The sequence below is a fragment of the Tursiops truncatus genome, chromosome 20 (genome assembly GCF_011762595.2).
Source record: "Tursiops truncatus isolate mTurTru1 chromosome 20, mTurTru1.mat.Y, whole genome shotgun sequence".
Taxonomy (NCBI): Eukaryota; Metazoa; Chordata; class Mammalia; order Artiodactyla; family Delphinidae; genus Tursiops; species Tursiops truncatus.
In genome coordinates, this window is record NC_047053.1 from 13,550,021 (window position 1) to 13,565,888 (window position 15,868).

Here is a 15,868-nt window from a genome sequence, read left to right on the forward strand (position 1 = left end):
GGCCGCTGAGCCTGCGCGTCCGGAGCGCAACGGGAGAGGCCACAACAGTGAGAGGCCCGTGTACTGCAGAAAAAAAAAAAAAAAAAAAAAAAGATGTACTGACACGGCCCAGCCCACAGGAGTCTGTGCACACATGAGTTGGTGAGCTTGGTTCATACCTCTGTGCTCCCGGGACTCACAAAGGTAGCCTGAACCAGAGGCCAGGGACACCAAAGGCTGGCCATTTCAAAGCAAAATGGGCCTGAGGGAACAGGCTCCTTTTCTTTCTTTCTTTTTTTTTAAAAAATATTTATTTATTTGTAAAATTTATTTATTTATTTTTGGCTGGGTTGGGTCTTTGTTGCTGTGCGCGGGCTTTTTCTAGTTGCAGTGAGCAGGGGCTACTCTCAGTTGCGGTGCACGGGCTTCTCATTGCAGTGGCTTCTCTTGTTGCGGAGCACGGACTCTAGGCACGCAGGCTTCAGTAGTTGTGGCACACGGGCTCAGTAGTTGTGGCTTGCAGGCTCTAGAGCGCAGGCTCAGTAGTCGTGGCGCATGGGCTTAGTTGCTCTGCGGCATGTGGGATCTTCCTGGACCAGGGCTTGAACCCCTGTCCCATGCACTGGCAGGCAGATTCTTAACCACTGCACCACCAGGGAAGCACCCAGGCTCCTCTTCTGACCTCTCACCTGGGAGACCACCAGGTCAGGTGGAGAGGTGGGATCTGGCCCAGCCTCAGTGGCGACGCTCACCCAGACACCGAATGAAGCTTGGGGTGGAGTCAGGCCAGTGACCCCTGTGTGGGGAACCTGAGGACCCCAAATACAGGCTCCACCCTTGGGGCCTCCTATGTGTAAGCTGAGAGCTGTTCTCCCAAACGCTCCCTAGTTACACAGAAAAAGGGCCGTGGCATCTGCAAAATAAAACCCAGATGGGATTTTGCAAAGAGCTGGGGCTCACGGCCTCGTTGGAACGACATCAATACACTTGCACTCCTGGCTCCGTTCTGCGTATTCACACCAGACAAGGACTTGCAGCCCAGAAAAATAGCCCTTAGTTGAGCAACTGAAGTTAAGACCCTTGGCTCCTTGGTTGAAGGGCGTGATAGAACGGTGTGCAGGCAACAGTTGGCCAGTCTGCACAGCCACTCTCCGAAGGCAGCCTCCAGGACCCTCGGGGGATTTCGGTCTGTAGGCTGCGTGGGAAAGGGTGGAGAGTGGGAGCCTGGGGGCGGCCAATTGGCTCTGCTGTCCTCCTGGAGCCGGTGTCCCTAAGTGCATTCCTCTCCTCCCTCAAATTCAAAGCAGAATACCCCGCAGCGGGAGGCGGCTGTGGTTTGCAGCTATGTACTGTTGGGAGCTCCTGAGACTTGCCGAAGACATTTACATGCCTTTGAAGAAATGTTTTTCAGTTTTGAGGAAAATTAGCCAGGGGTGGGGTAGGAACTTGAGGTGAGAGAAGAGGTACCAATGAAAAATTCCATGAGTCTCATGTTTTCCCAGGTCGCATCAGCTGGGGGTTAACTGGAATTTTATTGACTCTTGCCTTGTACTTCTGCAGGATGACCCCAACCAATGACAAGTATTTCTGGAAGTCTCTGCCTCTCATATGCTCATAAATAAATCTGGTTATATGCAGAGGATGCCTGCCATTAATTTCCTTTTCCTGCACCCACTGCCCCAGCCTTTGGTTCTGCTAAGTTGGGTGACAGTGACCCACACGGCGGCCCTCCAACAGGCTGCCCTTGCAGAGACCACCACCAGCTCCACCAGGCACTTAGAGAGGGGCTGCAGCCACGCCACCGCTGTAGGTACCAAAGCCCCGGGTGCCGTTGCCGGTGCTGGTGCGGGGGGAGGGCCACGTAGCTTGGAGGTGCCGGAGCTGTGCTGTGGTCCGCAGCTAAGTGCCTCTCGCCCCTTCTGGTTGCGTTTACAGGGTGGTCCTGATGCAGTGTGGCTTCCTTTATGCCTGCTTCCCACCCTAGGATTCACCTTGAACCGTGCAGGGCTGGGCCAAGAGACAAATAATAAAACAAGCAAGCAAAAAACCCCTTTGAATTCCAAATCCCTCTCCCCTGAGCCAGGCTTACCCTTCTGGGCCGTTCTCTTGGGATTTCTCTAAGAGGCTTCCAGGTCCTGCGTGCAAAGAGCACGTCTGGACCTGAGAATGACAGGGATACTCGACTTCAGTCCCAGCTGGGCCCCCTGCCCCATCAGACACCCATCAAATATCACCCAACTCCCATCTCAACACCTTGCTTTTCAAAGACTGAAAGGTAGACTCTGCTATTTCCAGGGATGCCTTTTTTAGCATCAAGGCTGTCTGCCATCTGAGAAAGGACCTTCTGCTGTTAGCAGGCTGTGTTGGAAGCAGAAGCTTCTAGAATGTCAGATATCATCATCTTACAAACCCCAAGACAGGGCACAATGCCTACCTATTCTCCACGCTTGTAATAAAAAGAGCAGTTAATACGAGTGCAGCCCGGGCCTTCCATCACACATGGACATTAAGGAATCTGGGCTTTGTGTTCCTCTTGAAAGACTGTTTATCAGCAGATATCCTGTTCTTGTTCCCCAGAATCCATTTCACCTCTACTCCCAAGGCTGAGAGCTCTGCTCTGCTCTGGGTGAGAGATTTTGGGGTTCGTGTGTGCTCTCCTGCTAGACCCATTCATTCAATCAGCACCTACCAAGGGCCTACTTTGTGCGAGACAGAGTGTGAGAGCACAAAGAGAGCCTCACCAGCCTGGTGGAGAGAGGGAGGTGAAGATTGGGGGAAGATTTCCGGAGGGAGTGACACCTATGCTGATACTAAAGCAGCAAATAAGGAACAGGCAGCAAAGAAGGGAGGAGGAGATGATGACCACAGCTCTGCCATGAGGTCTCTGAAGATCTGGTCATCCTTCTCCCCTGGCTTAGATTCACTGAGCGGAGAGCATTGCAGACTTGACAAGTGCCCCAAGTTCATTGCCTCTGGAGTCAATTAGCTCCATTCCCGGACGTGCATCCTGCAAAGATGTTGCACTGGTGACAGAGGGAAGCAAGAGTTAGGGTGGCTGGTTTAGTCCAGCTGTGCTCCTGGAAATGCCATGGCGAGGACACTGGAGCAAGCTGTTACTTTTCCTTTTGCACTTGTCACGGGTATTGTTTTGTGACTGTACTCTGGCATACAAAAGGTTAATTCTCTTTTTATTTTTTTAAACTGAGCTCAGTTTAGCTCGTAAACCCCCTGTTTCTCTCTAGACTGAAGTGTCTTGCTCACAGTATAGTTCTTCTGGAAAATGACTAGTGGCTCTTGGGTAAATACTACTCTCATCCTTCCCTTTCGCCTGGGTGGCATCTGGGGAGGCTTCCGTAACATCACGGCAGCAAGGATGGGGTGGCTGGTGGTAAGTGCCTGGTCCGTGGTCGCCTTCCTATCTCTCTGGCCTCTACGGAGGAGAAATTTGCTCTGCTTGGCCAAGGAATGCCACCCTCTGCTTTTTTTTTTTTTTAATGGCACTGGTTGGCATTTGTGCCTCTACAACGTCGTTTTTTGTTTTGTTTTGCTTTTTTATTTAATTTATTTTTGGCTGCATTGGGTCTTGGTTCTGCACATGGGCTTTCTCTAGTTGCGGTGACCGGGGGTCCACTCCTCGTTGCGGTGCACGGGCTTCTCATTGCGGTGGCTTCTTCCGTTGCGGAGCACGGGGTCTAGAGCGCAGGCTCAGTAGTTGTGGCACACAGGCTTAGTTGTTCCGTGGCATGTGGGATCCTCCAGGACCACGGCTCGAACCCGTGTCCCCTGCATTGGCAGGCAGATTCTTAACCACTGCGCCACCAGGGAAGACCCACCCTCTGCTTTTCATGTCCATATGCCACTTGATCTGTACCCTAGTTGTCCCAGCCTGAAGTCCCTTCCAATGAGCTGGCCCTTTCATTACTTCTGGGAGCTCAGGGAGCTTGGAAGCCATCACCTCCCCATGATGGGGTGTGAGGGACTCTGTGAGGTGTGCCCGCCCTTGGGCCCACCTGGCCGGACAACACTCTCAGACACTCTCTCTCCTCCTCAGGTGCCTTGTTGAACACCTCACTTCTCTACGGGGACTGCAGTCTCCCAGGTTAATTGCTGGAAGCCAGGCAATGGTTTCTAGATCAGGGTTTCCCTCAAACTTATGGGGGTTTCGCTTATACTGGGGCTCAGCCCAGAGCGGTAGGGTTCTGGATTTCTTCTCCATGACCTTCCAGCCTCAAAACCAAGTCATATCCCCTCTAGTTCTTCCTTTTCTATTGATACCTGCTGGTCAAAATTCCCCCTCCCCCCCACCTCTTTTTTCTAAGGAAAAAAATGTTTATGTCAAGATGCACTGTCCCTCTGCTGATGGTGCTGGCTGTGTGCAAAGTCTTCCAGCATTTTGGCTCTTAAAATGTAAAGGGTAACTTTTAGAATAAAGGACAAAAACAAAGCAAAACGCCATTCCAACAATTCTTGTAACTCTCGCGGCTTTCAAGACTTTCTTCTCTACTATAGAATCACAAAGTCTCTACAGGAGTTCAGAAACTAAGAATTTAAGCTGTTATCTCCATAGCGTCACTGCCAGAAGACAGTGCATGATAGGGAGCCCAGTCTGCTGATGGAGTCTGGGGAAAGGGCAGAGATAAAGAACAGAAGGGATGCTCAACTGAATATCAAACTCTACAAATACAAAGGACGACCGCTGCTTTCATGAGCGAACCAACAAAGCATGTCCTCTAGGAGCCCTGACCATGAGGGAAGCCACGGGGCTTTTGCTCAGAAAGTTTTCTTGCAGCAAGACACAGCACTGGTTGGGTCACATTTGGTTTTGTGCAGTGAAAGCCAAAGGGGGAACTTCTGCTTACTGGGTTTCTACAGATAGAGCTGCAACTACATCCTCTCAGTCAAGAAGCAGGAAAGAACATCTAGGGCAAGTGAGGATGTGGAGAAGAGGGTACACACGTACACACGGTCGATGGCAGTGTGCAGCATAATCTTTCCAGAGGGCACTTTGGCGAGAACTAGCAACATTTCAAATGTGTGTGCCCTTTAACCCTTTAAAATGGGAATTGAACGATTTTAGGAGAGTAGCCTACAAAAAGGTGGGCACAAGTAAGCAAAGATATTTACAGGAAGATTTTCACTGGCGATGTGTTTCTCACTGCCAAAAAATAGAAAGCTATTTGTATACTGAGGAGACTGGCTAAGTAAACGGTGGTCTATCTCAACTATAAAACACCATGTAGCCTTAAAAAGAATGAGTGGCTCTGTGTATGCTGAGGGAAAAGAGATCCAAGATTTCTTGTTTAGCTGTAGAAAAATATGCAGATATGCTTAATATGAATTTTGTTTGCAAAGCGCCCTCCCCCCACAGTGTAAGACAGAATGTCTGGAAGAGGAGTGTAGCACTTCTGATATATTTCTATATTGTTTAAACTTATTAACATGAATACTGTGTACTTTAAAAATGAGTATTATTATTGCAATATTTTATAAGGTGAAGAAAATAGAAACAGCAGTACAGAAACACTCACAATCATTGGGGTTAGCAGTCATGAGAGGAGGTCAGTGGAGCGAGCCTTATGCCAGCTTCTTTGCAGAAGCCCTCAGAGCAAAGAGGAACTCCGTGGGCCCGGCTGGGAAACCACGGAGAAGGGCTACCCCACGAGGAAACCCCACCTGCCAGGCCTGACCGGGACTGAGAGGCTTGATTTGCTGGGGCAACTTAGATTTTTCTCTTGGTTTCTGTGACTGGTGTTTGTACAATCATTAAGAAAATGTTTTACGATTAACTAACCATATTGGTTGACAAAGAGAGTTGTCAAGGGTGCCTTACTCTAAGGCCTTGAGACTGAGGAACTAGGAAAAGGAAGGTGGTGCCCTTTAGAGACGGGGAGTTTCAGGAAGGGAGCCGAGTGTACCTGGAGATGCTCCACCCAAGTCGATGATGGGACCTGCAAGCGGACTGGGGTCAGCTGAAGGGGACGGACAAGGGCTAAAAATCTGAGAAACCTCAGAAGGCATAGCTGGTGTTTATACCTGTGATGGGCAGAAAAGTCCTCTGAAAGAGTCTGGAGTGAAAACCACAAGAGGCCTAAAACCTTGGGGCTTGACCAGAGTCAAGGTTCAAAAGGAAAAGAGCATCAGTGACGGAGACCAAGACGTTAAGGGAGCAGGAAAGCAAGGCATCGAGGGAATGAAGGGAGAATTCCCAGGGGCAGGGAGGACTCACCAAATCCACGGAGAGTGCAAAGAGGATGAAAGTGTGGCAAGAAGGTCATCCTTCCAGAGAAGTTTCTGGAAGGTAGTTGAGATGGATGCTGAACAAGAGGGAATGCACTTAGGGGCTGGAGGTGATGGCTGTAACCTTTTGTTGGAAATGGTAACGAAGGCCACAAGAGAAGTAGCACGGGGGCCTGGGAGGGTGGTGGGAGATCAAAGAAAGCATGGAAGCCCTGGTTCACTTCTTCAGGCAGAACGGAAAAGGGGACGAGCTCTGAGAAACTTGGTGGGAGTGGAGGAGGGGGCAGGAAGGGAGGGGTGGGACTCCAGGGAAGGCCAGCCAGGGAGGGTGGAGCGGTGGGTGGCAAGTGGGATACACAGAGGTGGCTTGGACTTTGCCAGTCATCTCCACAGTGAAGGGCAAGCTCACGACTGGAACTCTCGAGGTCTCAGTTTCCCAACTGATAAATGAGGAAATTTGAACAAAGCTCTAAAAACAAATAAACCCACATACCACCCAACGCTGATGCTCCAATTCAGAGCTTCCCAACTACAGAGCTGGGTCGTGGCCGGAGTGCACAGCAAATGCCCACGTGGATCCCCTCAGCCTGGTTGGCCGGGGGCGGGGGCGGTCCCCTGAAGCAGCCACAGTCCCCAGGCCCATGAATATGGCCCCGGCAGCCTCTTCAACTGGTTTGCCCCAGTGTGATGCCAAGGGAGCACAAAGGTCATCATTTCTATGCTTCAAGTCCTGAAAAGGTTGGGAAGCTTTGCATGTACACAGACAGACGTGTGAGGCCTCAGGCGTTAAGATTTGGGGCTTGTCGGGATTTTGAGAGAAGGATGGGCTTCCTTGCAAATGTTGCCCAAGCCCCCTCCCCCAGTTCCGGTTGCATAGTTTTGTTCTTAGAAAAGAGCTGCCTCGCACAGGGTTGGGGGGTCGGGGGTGGTCCTTGCCCTCTGATGTCCTCTTTCTAAAGGCGGCAAGGCTCAACCCAGAAGGTGGCCTCCAGCGTGACTCGGACAGGATTTGGGTGACAGTTCAGGGATGTGGACCTCAGATGAAAAGCTGCTCTCTCCTGTACAAAGGTGACACCGCCAAACACCCCCGCCCCTCGAGCAGCAGCCGCTGATGAGGACAGCAGCTTCCAAACTGGCTTCTGGGGAACCTGGAATTCTTGAGATGTTTTAGGGGGCAAAGGAGCTCCACAAGGCTTTGATTCTAACCTCCCTTTAAGGATGCATACTTTAAGCTTATTCTAAAAACTGAACATTCGAAAGTAATAACATAACATGCGAATGTGTTATTGGTGCAAATACAAGATTTTACAGATCCTTGGTGTGTTAACCTGTACTGTCAGGGCTGTTCTGTCCACGTAGACCTCAGGATAAAGAGTCCTTGTCACATCTGGGTAACCAAAGAGTATCTGGGATTGGGAGGAGGGCTTGTTTAAAACAAAACTGATGCTGTTTGCAAATTCTTAGCTGGATTAAGTCAAGATTTCTCTATTCTATGCAAGCAAAGCAAAACACAGAAATAAACTGGATGCTGGCATTGGTACATATCGACTGCCACCCATAACCTTAGCTTTGCAATGCTTTCTATTTAACTGAAACAGTTTCAGTGTTCTCACTGACTTGCTTTGAAAGATACTTGAACTCACAAAATGTATTAATAAAATACTTTTATCTATTCGTAGAGTGAGAGTCCCATGTAAAGTTGGGTCTCATAAATTTGAAAACCACTTGTGAAGTGCAAAGAGCATGGTGACACCAATCCTGGCTCCGCCACACACGAGCTATATAGCCTTGGGCACATGATTTGCCCCCCAGGCTTCCAGGTCCACATCCATAAAATCATACCCACTTAACAGGGGTTTTGATCCAATGAGGTCTCTTAACTATCCAGGAGGCAGTAAATACTCAGTTCCCTCCCCACCCAATAGCATGGAATGGCCTGGATCTCTCGGGCCTGCTCACAGTCAGGTATTATTTGCATGCCAGACAGTAGCTGGGCTGCAACTATGGCCCAGGGCTTAATCCACGGGGACCATAAGGCCCATTAGCGCCCTTCTCTGACAACTGAGAAAGCCAGCCAGCCGAGGGGCCGACACTTGGGATCCGTTGAGAGCAGTGCCAGGGTTGCAGCAGGGAGTGGGTATGAGGCTGGGGGAGGGGGATGTCTCTGTGTGTGCACTCATGTTTTCTTTACACAACATTGGCCATTTTTCCATTTGCCTGCTAAAGTGCTTCCACGGCTGCCCCAGGCCAATCGCAGGACTTTAGTGAAGAATTCCGTGGAATGCGGTCTCTTTACTAGGTGGTGCGCTTCCCCTCTGCTTGAGAAGGGCCTTCCTTTTCCATCAGCACAAAGCAACCAAGCAGAAGCTGGAGTTTCTCTCCACCACTTCATCTGGTGCCCCTGAAAGTTGCAGCCTACTTGGTAAATGCTTTTCATGGCCCCAGAAGTAAAGGGAAGTTATGTTGAGAAGCTGTTCTTAATTTCTCACGTGTTGAAGAATTACCCCAAGCAGGATCGCACCAGCAATTATGCAAATTCTATTTGTTGCTGAGCAGAGGCCACCAGAGCTCTCAGATTAAGTGATAAACATTCTTAGGGGACAAAGAATGTACACAGCTTTTCCTCTGTATCACTCTTATCGCCCAGCATTCTCTGTATCGATATCCCCAAAGGGGATTGGAAGAGCCAGGCAGGTACTTTTCAGCTGATTACAGGGATTCCACTGGCCCTGGGAATCATCTTTGAAAGGCAACTGTGAAGTAATCCGAATAGCTGGTGAACTTCTGGCTTCCCCGTTAGGTCTGCCTGTCCCAAGATAATCTCGCTTAGCATTTTCTGGGCATTGAAGGTCAAAAAAAAAAAAAAGAGAGTGCAGGCAAGAATTTTGTCCCTGCCAGGACTGGCCAGTTGAAATCAGTTCTGTGGACACCAGACACCATTTCTAAAGACATGTTTTTTGGAAAGCAGCCTTTGGCAATCCTTCTAATTTGCATTCAGAGGAAATGTGCCACATTTTCCGTAACAGGCAGTCCGGCCAACACCACCGGGGAGGGAGGAAGCTCTTTTCTCAGTGTCTGCAGGTTTATCCCTAAATGCTACGGAAATAGCAGCTGCTGGGGCAAGGGGAACGGAGGATGGAGCGTCTTTTAAAACGCTTGAGTAAGCTGGATATCCCAGGCGGCAGACCTAAAAAGGCAAAGGCTCCGTATTCCGGTGCTTGCTTCAGATGTGGCCTGCACCCAGCAGCAGGCTGTGTGGTCACATGGCCATCCTGTCCAAGTGAGCCCAGGGACAGAGCAAGCGCTGTGGCCACCCACTTGGGGCTCAGGCCTGGCGAGTGGTAAGGAGCAGGTCACATTTCACACGGCCTCGTGGCTGACAGAGCGTGTGCACAGCTGGCTCTTGTGTGACCTTCACTGCCCTGTTAATTACACGCACCCCCCCCCCCCCGCCCCCTTTCATGGATTCTGAAAACTGCTTTTGTTTCAAACATTCTTTATATCCCTCTACTTACCTGGTTATGTATGTGAGAAAGAAGAGAACCTGGTGGGTCAATCATCTGGCAGCGTTCTTCTGGGTGGGGTATACGGAAATGTTTCTTTTCTCATCAGATGGATTTCTGGCTACCCTATCGAAGTGGTGAGCTGGTGAAAATAAAGAATGGAAACTAGGGAATGATCTTGAAGCCAACCTAATGGAAGTGCTGCCGCAGATTTTCCAGGGCTGAGGGGAACATCAGACTTCCCCAGAGGTTCGCTGCAAAATGCCCACCCAGCTATTAAGGAAACCGGATTGACTTACTGTGCACAGGACAGAAGGCCTCTGGCAGTCACATGGAGAAGCAGGCTGTGATTGGAGCTGGGAGGTGGAGAAGGGAAAGTCAACGGGGTAGAAGTTTGGAGCACAGGGAGGATTCCAAATCAGAAGCAGAACGCTTTATACCTATTTACAGAGGGTTTCCACCACCGCTGGACATGCCGGGACCTCGCTGAGGAACATCACATTCTGGTTTCGTGCTGTCAGGGAATGGGCGCATCTTCACCAGGCAGAAGGGCAGATGCCAAGGGGGAGCCCGGGCTTCACGGGCTCGCTAATTCTTTCCCATAGCCTGTTCTGTTTTCTGTCAACAGTGAGGAAATACATCCTAGCAAATGACATCCAGTAATGCTTTAATTAACTGTAGTATTTTATGCTGCGATATGCGCCACGAAACCACTTCCAGATGGGGGAAAAATGAATGATATTTACACAAAAAAGCAATCCCTTTATTTTCAGGAATCGATACCTTGAGGGTCCAGGGGGCTTATCTATTTTGATAAATACTAGAAAGAGACTGGAAGAGTTTCTTTACTGTGTAAAACCTAACAGTACTCTTTCTGCACGCCAGCTTTTCATGTGTCCGTGTTTCCAAGGCTATTGTTTAAATGGCCCAACACAGTTCTAAGGATTTTATGTTTAGCAATCTGACTTGGAGGAGACAAGAAGTGTGAAACACTTGCTTTCACGCTCAAGCAAGTTGGTTATTTTGGAGATTTCTCTTCCTAGAGAGAGGAATTACATTTCCAGCTGTGAACTTGTGGCATTTTCCCTAGCGTTCTGTAAACGGGGGACCAGGGCTCCCTGTCCAATGGCAATTCAGGATGGGCTGGTGTCACGTCCCCTGCGTCCCCTGCTCGCTTGCCCTGCCTGCCCGTCACTCTTACATTGGTCCTTGGACGTCTGCTTTCGGTCCTGTTCCACCTGCACCGAGGAGCTGCCCGAGGCATGAGAAAGTCGGTGCCCTTTCCTGGGAAAGCCCCAGGTACTGGGTCTTTGTTCTTCAAGAGAGGGAGGCGTGGCAACAGTTAGCTTCAATTCCAGAACGGAACTTGGAGGTCAAAACACCCCGTCCATGGTGGTTCCCATTTCCCTGTTATGATCCAAACAGAACTTTCTCCAGCCTGGGCACCTCTAACGAGCAATCAGGAAGTCTGTCCAGAGTAAAAACAGCAGTGAACTCTTTATCAATTATAAATTACGAGTATTTATTTTAACCACATAAGGTGACTTTAAGTTTTTTTTTTTTTTAAAGGGGCTAGAGAAAGCGGAGGGAAGGAACCGGTACAGTATCTATATAATTTAGCTGAATAACAGAGTTGTTAGCTACTGTTTTTATCAATGAGTGCTCCTTTATATATATTATTTCAAAGTGACAGTAATAAATAAACCTTCTGTTTGGGGCTTGATCATCAAAACAAGAAGAATCCTAGTCAGTACGGGGACAGCATGATTTCTGCCATGGTCCCTACCACCAACACAAATTCAAAACTCAAGCTGCTGGCTATCAGCAAAAAGAAAAACCTTTACCGTTTGGGCACCAGCTCAGTTATACAGTAATTACACTTGCTTAGAGTCAGAAAGAACATACATTTATGAAAATGTGCAACAGGAACCCTTCAATAAAGCAAACTTCTGTTACAATGGTTCTTCACGAGAAGTAAGCGTTATAATCCCCTATGGAACTTTTAAACCTAGATGCTGGGCCCCACTCCAGACCTAATTGATTCACAATCTCCATACATCTGTACTTGTAAAAAAAAAAAGAGCCCCAGGTGATTCTGATGCAGACCCCCCCAGATGAGAAACATGCTCTGTCTGTACAGGGCGCACACAGGGCATGCAGCGCCCATCGACAAGACACTTAACGTAACTCCTACTGCCTTCTGCCGGCTCCTGGAGCTCACTGACAGTGTAATAAATCAAGAAGGCAACTTCCCCGGCTGTGACCACCACCCGGGGCGCAAAACAGCAGCTTGACATCTCAATGCCGTCATGGAGACTTCCAGAAAATGACTCCTCATGATGAAACACAAAGAGAAGTGTGGATCTGTAAACACTGAGAGTGACAAGAACCAGGTGTGGGAGTCCACTGGGTTTCCAGCTCCCAGGCCGAGGACAGATGGCTGAAGTGGCTGTTTGGAGATGGGCCCATCATCCCTTCTTTCAAGAGTGGGAAGAGAATGTTAACCTCAATTAGCTCGGGCTGGATAACCTTACCAGAGCCACACCATGGCTGTCTGGGCAGAGTGAAATCTATCGACTGAGCTGCCCACGTGCCCCCCCAGCCCCTTCCCTGCCCTTCCAGCGCTTTTCTTATTTAGCCGGCTTTCCCTACTAGGGCTTAGCTAAAGGCCACACCTCTTTCTTCCGTCACACCTGTAATCTTCCAGTTCATAACTTGGGCCCTAGAGCCAAGCCCAGACGACATCTCTTAAGGGTCCGGCCGCAGAGGGAACCTCACACGGCTGCATCTGGAGGAAGGGGTGAGTTCCAGGCTTTCTCACCCACGGTGCTGGGATAGAAGCATGGAAAGGAACAGGACCACATGCCAGAGGGTGTGACTGCGGGGGTGAGGCTACAGAGTCAGTGACAACTGGACCAGTTGGGGGCAGCCCGGGACCAGCAAGTGAAGCACACGGAACCTTCACCCCCAGCTGCCTCTGCTGCAGGAATCAGGGACCATCTTGACTGCCTTTTTATAATCTGGCTGTTACCCGTCTTCTCCGATTAGGACAGGAATTAAGACAGGACATGGGAGAAACATGTGAATGACCCAAACGCCCCAGCAAGTTTCAAGACTGATGATCTGAGAGTCGGGGAAGCACAGGAGAGGTGGGGGGCTTCCGGAGATCTGGGTGCTGGTGGGGGGGGTGTCACTGGCTGGGGGAAAAGTGCCCCTTGGACGCTCCTACAGTCTCTTTTTAATTAGTTTCTCCAGTTTGCGGATGCGAGATGACTCCTGTTCTGGAGTTGGAGCCAGGAGGGACAGAGAGCTGGAGCCTTCGGGCCCTGAGGGCGGCGCGGGGAGCCTCTGGCGGAAGAGATCCAGCATGCTGCTCTGCTCGCTCCTTTTCAGTCCCTGAGGTGGAGAGAGAAAGGAGGGTGCCGTCAGCTCTGGCCAGAAGGGCCCGAGGGCAAGTGCAGTAGCTGGTATTCACTGGGCTGAGGATTAAGGCTTTCTTCAGGGAGATACCAGCCCTGGGTAGCAGCCTGGGAGAGAATCAGAGGAAGAGGCAATAGGAGAGTAGGGAGAAGGGGCTGAGAGGGCGGAGGACAGGCAGCAGGATGCGCGAGGGTAGCCTCCTCTCCACTGCAGTCCCGCTGAGCCTGGCTCTCTGCTGGGTGTCAGGGTGCCATCAGAACGGGGACATTCACAGGCCCCGGTTCTTCCTCCTCCTTAAAAGGCTTCTGGGAGTTGGGTGTGCAGCCCGGGCCAGGCATGGGCACTTTGAGATAGCTCCCGGGGGCCAATATCCCAGCCCCCAGTTAACCACCGAGCGTGAGAAGAAGGTGCCCGGGGACAAAACAAAACGCGGAGCCAACCTTCATGTCCAGGATCTTCTGGAAGGTTTCTGTGTTGCAGTCCGTCAGGAGTTTGATGTAGTTGTCCACAAACACCACCAACGGCTCGTGAGGGGCCATCACGACCTACCGAGGGAGAGAGACGAGAGTAGGCCTGCCGGGAACACTCACAGTCGGAGGCCGAGGATTATCTTTCCTCACTTGCAGGCCGATCACAAAACGGACTCTGCACGATCTCCTTAGGTGGCAGCAGCAGCTGCAAACCCAGAAATGTCCTGACAGCCTGTTTCATCTCGACATTCAGTTAGAGCAATGCTTCCTAAATTTCCTAAATCATAAACGTAACCTGGATTGCTTCTTAAGTACACCTTCCTACGTCCCTCCTCTGAAGGTTCTAATTCAGAGGGCCTGGGGGGAGTCCCAAGTGACTTTTTAAATATCAGGACCACGGGACACACTCTGCTGCAGGGTCCCCTGTTTGAGACATTTCGTAGGTTTGTGGTACCTGCTCCTTCTGTCCTGATGTATCACTGTTCCCGAAAGATGGCCTCAAAAGGCACTGAATTAAGTGCATTTTCTCAAAAACAAAACCCCTAGAACAGCCTCACTCTTTTCAAGACTTCAAATCTGGAACTTCATTTAACTACGTCCAATTCATGTACCAACAGCAGGAAAGCAATGGCATCGCAACCCTCACATTCACTGCCATTTGGTTTTCAGCATGGCATCTGATCTCCTTCCTCCAGCAGACTGTTTTTTTTTTTTCCTCCAGAGGCAACCATTGCTTCAATTTTCTTTTTTTTTAATTTTAAAAAATTATTTAATTAATTAATTTTTTGGCTGTGTCGGGTCTTAGTCGCGGCACGCAGGATCTTTTTTTGCGACGCACGGGCTTCTCTCTAGTTGTGGCGCGCGGGCTGCAGAGCAAGCAGGCTCAGTAGCTGTGGCGCGCGGGCCAGCAGACTGCTTTTGTTTTGAATTTCTGAGCATATGACTCAGACTGGCAAGGAGTATGCACTCAGAAGTTCTCTCTAAACCCTGCTCTCCACCCTGCTGAGTAAACCAGCTAGGGAAGAAATGGATTAGCCTGCTTCCGGTTTCCTCAGGCCAAAGCCTGAGGTCTGTGTGGGCCCCTCACCTGCTCTCACCCATGTCAGGGCCTGCCGTTACTTTTCACTCCTCCATCATTCGAGTCATTCTGTTTGGAGACAGACCTGAAGGGCCTGCAGGCCCTGGCCTTCTAAGAGCATCCCCTGACAGTTCCGTTTTTTCTCCAGCCTTCTCTCCCCTCCCCAACAGGCCCCCTTTCCCCTTGACACATCCAGATGGAAATCATATGCAGGAGCTCAAGGCTTCAGACGTTCTCAGCATCATCACCCCATGTATATTTTATTAAACGGGGCTTTAGAAAACCCATTTGCTGATTAGAATCAGTTATGCAACATCTGTTCAGAGTTCCTATAAAGTGGCAGAGTTCAGAGTGCCAAAGAGGCTTACGTGGACCTGAGTAACTGATAGCTGGGCCAGAAATTCCTGCTAAGAAGCAGAGAGATCCCTGACTTAGACGCTGATTCACAGTGACAGCGCCACCCAACCTCCAATCTTGGTCAAATCTTATTACAAGAGAATTCCACTATGATGAAGAATTCATTTGTCAGATAGAATTACTGACCCCCCAGTAACAGTGCACTGACTTTCAACAATGTCTGATGAGGCCAAAGTCTGTGGACAATCTTTTAGGACTGATGGGCATAGGTCCTAACCTGTGCTTTCAAAGACTAGTACTCAGTACTCCTTGGAATAAACAATCAGATAACCAGGCCCTTTAACCGAAACCCCGAGGAAGACACAAGCCCCACCTTGAGGATCATCTCCGCTCGGGTCATGCCTTTCACCACGATCTTTGTGTAACTGGCTGGGGCTTTCCTCACCACCTGAGAGCCGATGGAAGGCAGATCGAGCAGGACCATCTTCAGGGAGTGGGTGTCCAGCAGCAGCTGAGGGAAGAGAGCAGAATAGAACCAGCCACTTCACAGGGACACGATACCTGGTGTACGCACACTGATTAATAACACTTTCCTGATTTTAAATGTAATACGTTCTCATGAATGAATGAACAAACATAAAAGGAAAAACATGAGTTATAATTACTATGACCCAGGAAAAAATAATAAGATGTCACAGTTCAGTGTGGTATCATTCCCACCAGCTTGTGTGTGTGTATAACATGCTAGAGTTATACTGTATAGACAGTTTTACGACCTGGTTTTTCCACTTAATACATGAAGTTTTTTGAATTCTATTTTCCCA

The 15,868-nt window shown here is 49.7% G+C and overlaps 1 protein-coding gene across 3 annotated transcripts in view; it reads right to left on the reverse strand.

The window, feature by feature from the left end:
- Positions 1 to 10,920: 10,920 nt before the first annotated feature.
- VPS53 (VPS53 subunit of GARP complex) overlaps positions 10,921 to 15,868 on the reverse strand; it is a 126,005-nt gene continuing 121,057 nt past the window's right edge. Inside the window, exons 20-23 of one of the 3 annotated variants that reach the window (XR_004523908.2) lie at positions 15,418 to 15,555; positions 13,580 to 13,684; positions 12,395 to 13,115; positions 10,921 to 11,187 (exon numbers count right to left, since the gene is read on the reverse strand). Coding sequence is in view for 1 of the 3 variants with exons in the window: in XM_033847718.2 (XP_033703609.1) it covers positions 12,945 to 13,115; positions 13,580 to 13,684; positions 15,418 to 15,555 (414 nt within the window). In the remaining 2 variants the exon portion in view is untranslated. Of the gene's footprint in view, positions 11,188 to 11,538; positions 13,116 to 13,579; positions 13,685 to 15,417; positions 15,556 to 15,868 lie in introns of those variants that run through there. The other 2 variants (XM_033847718.2, XR_004523910.2) reach the window with 2 other exon arrangements.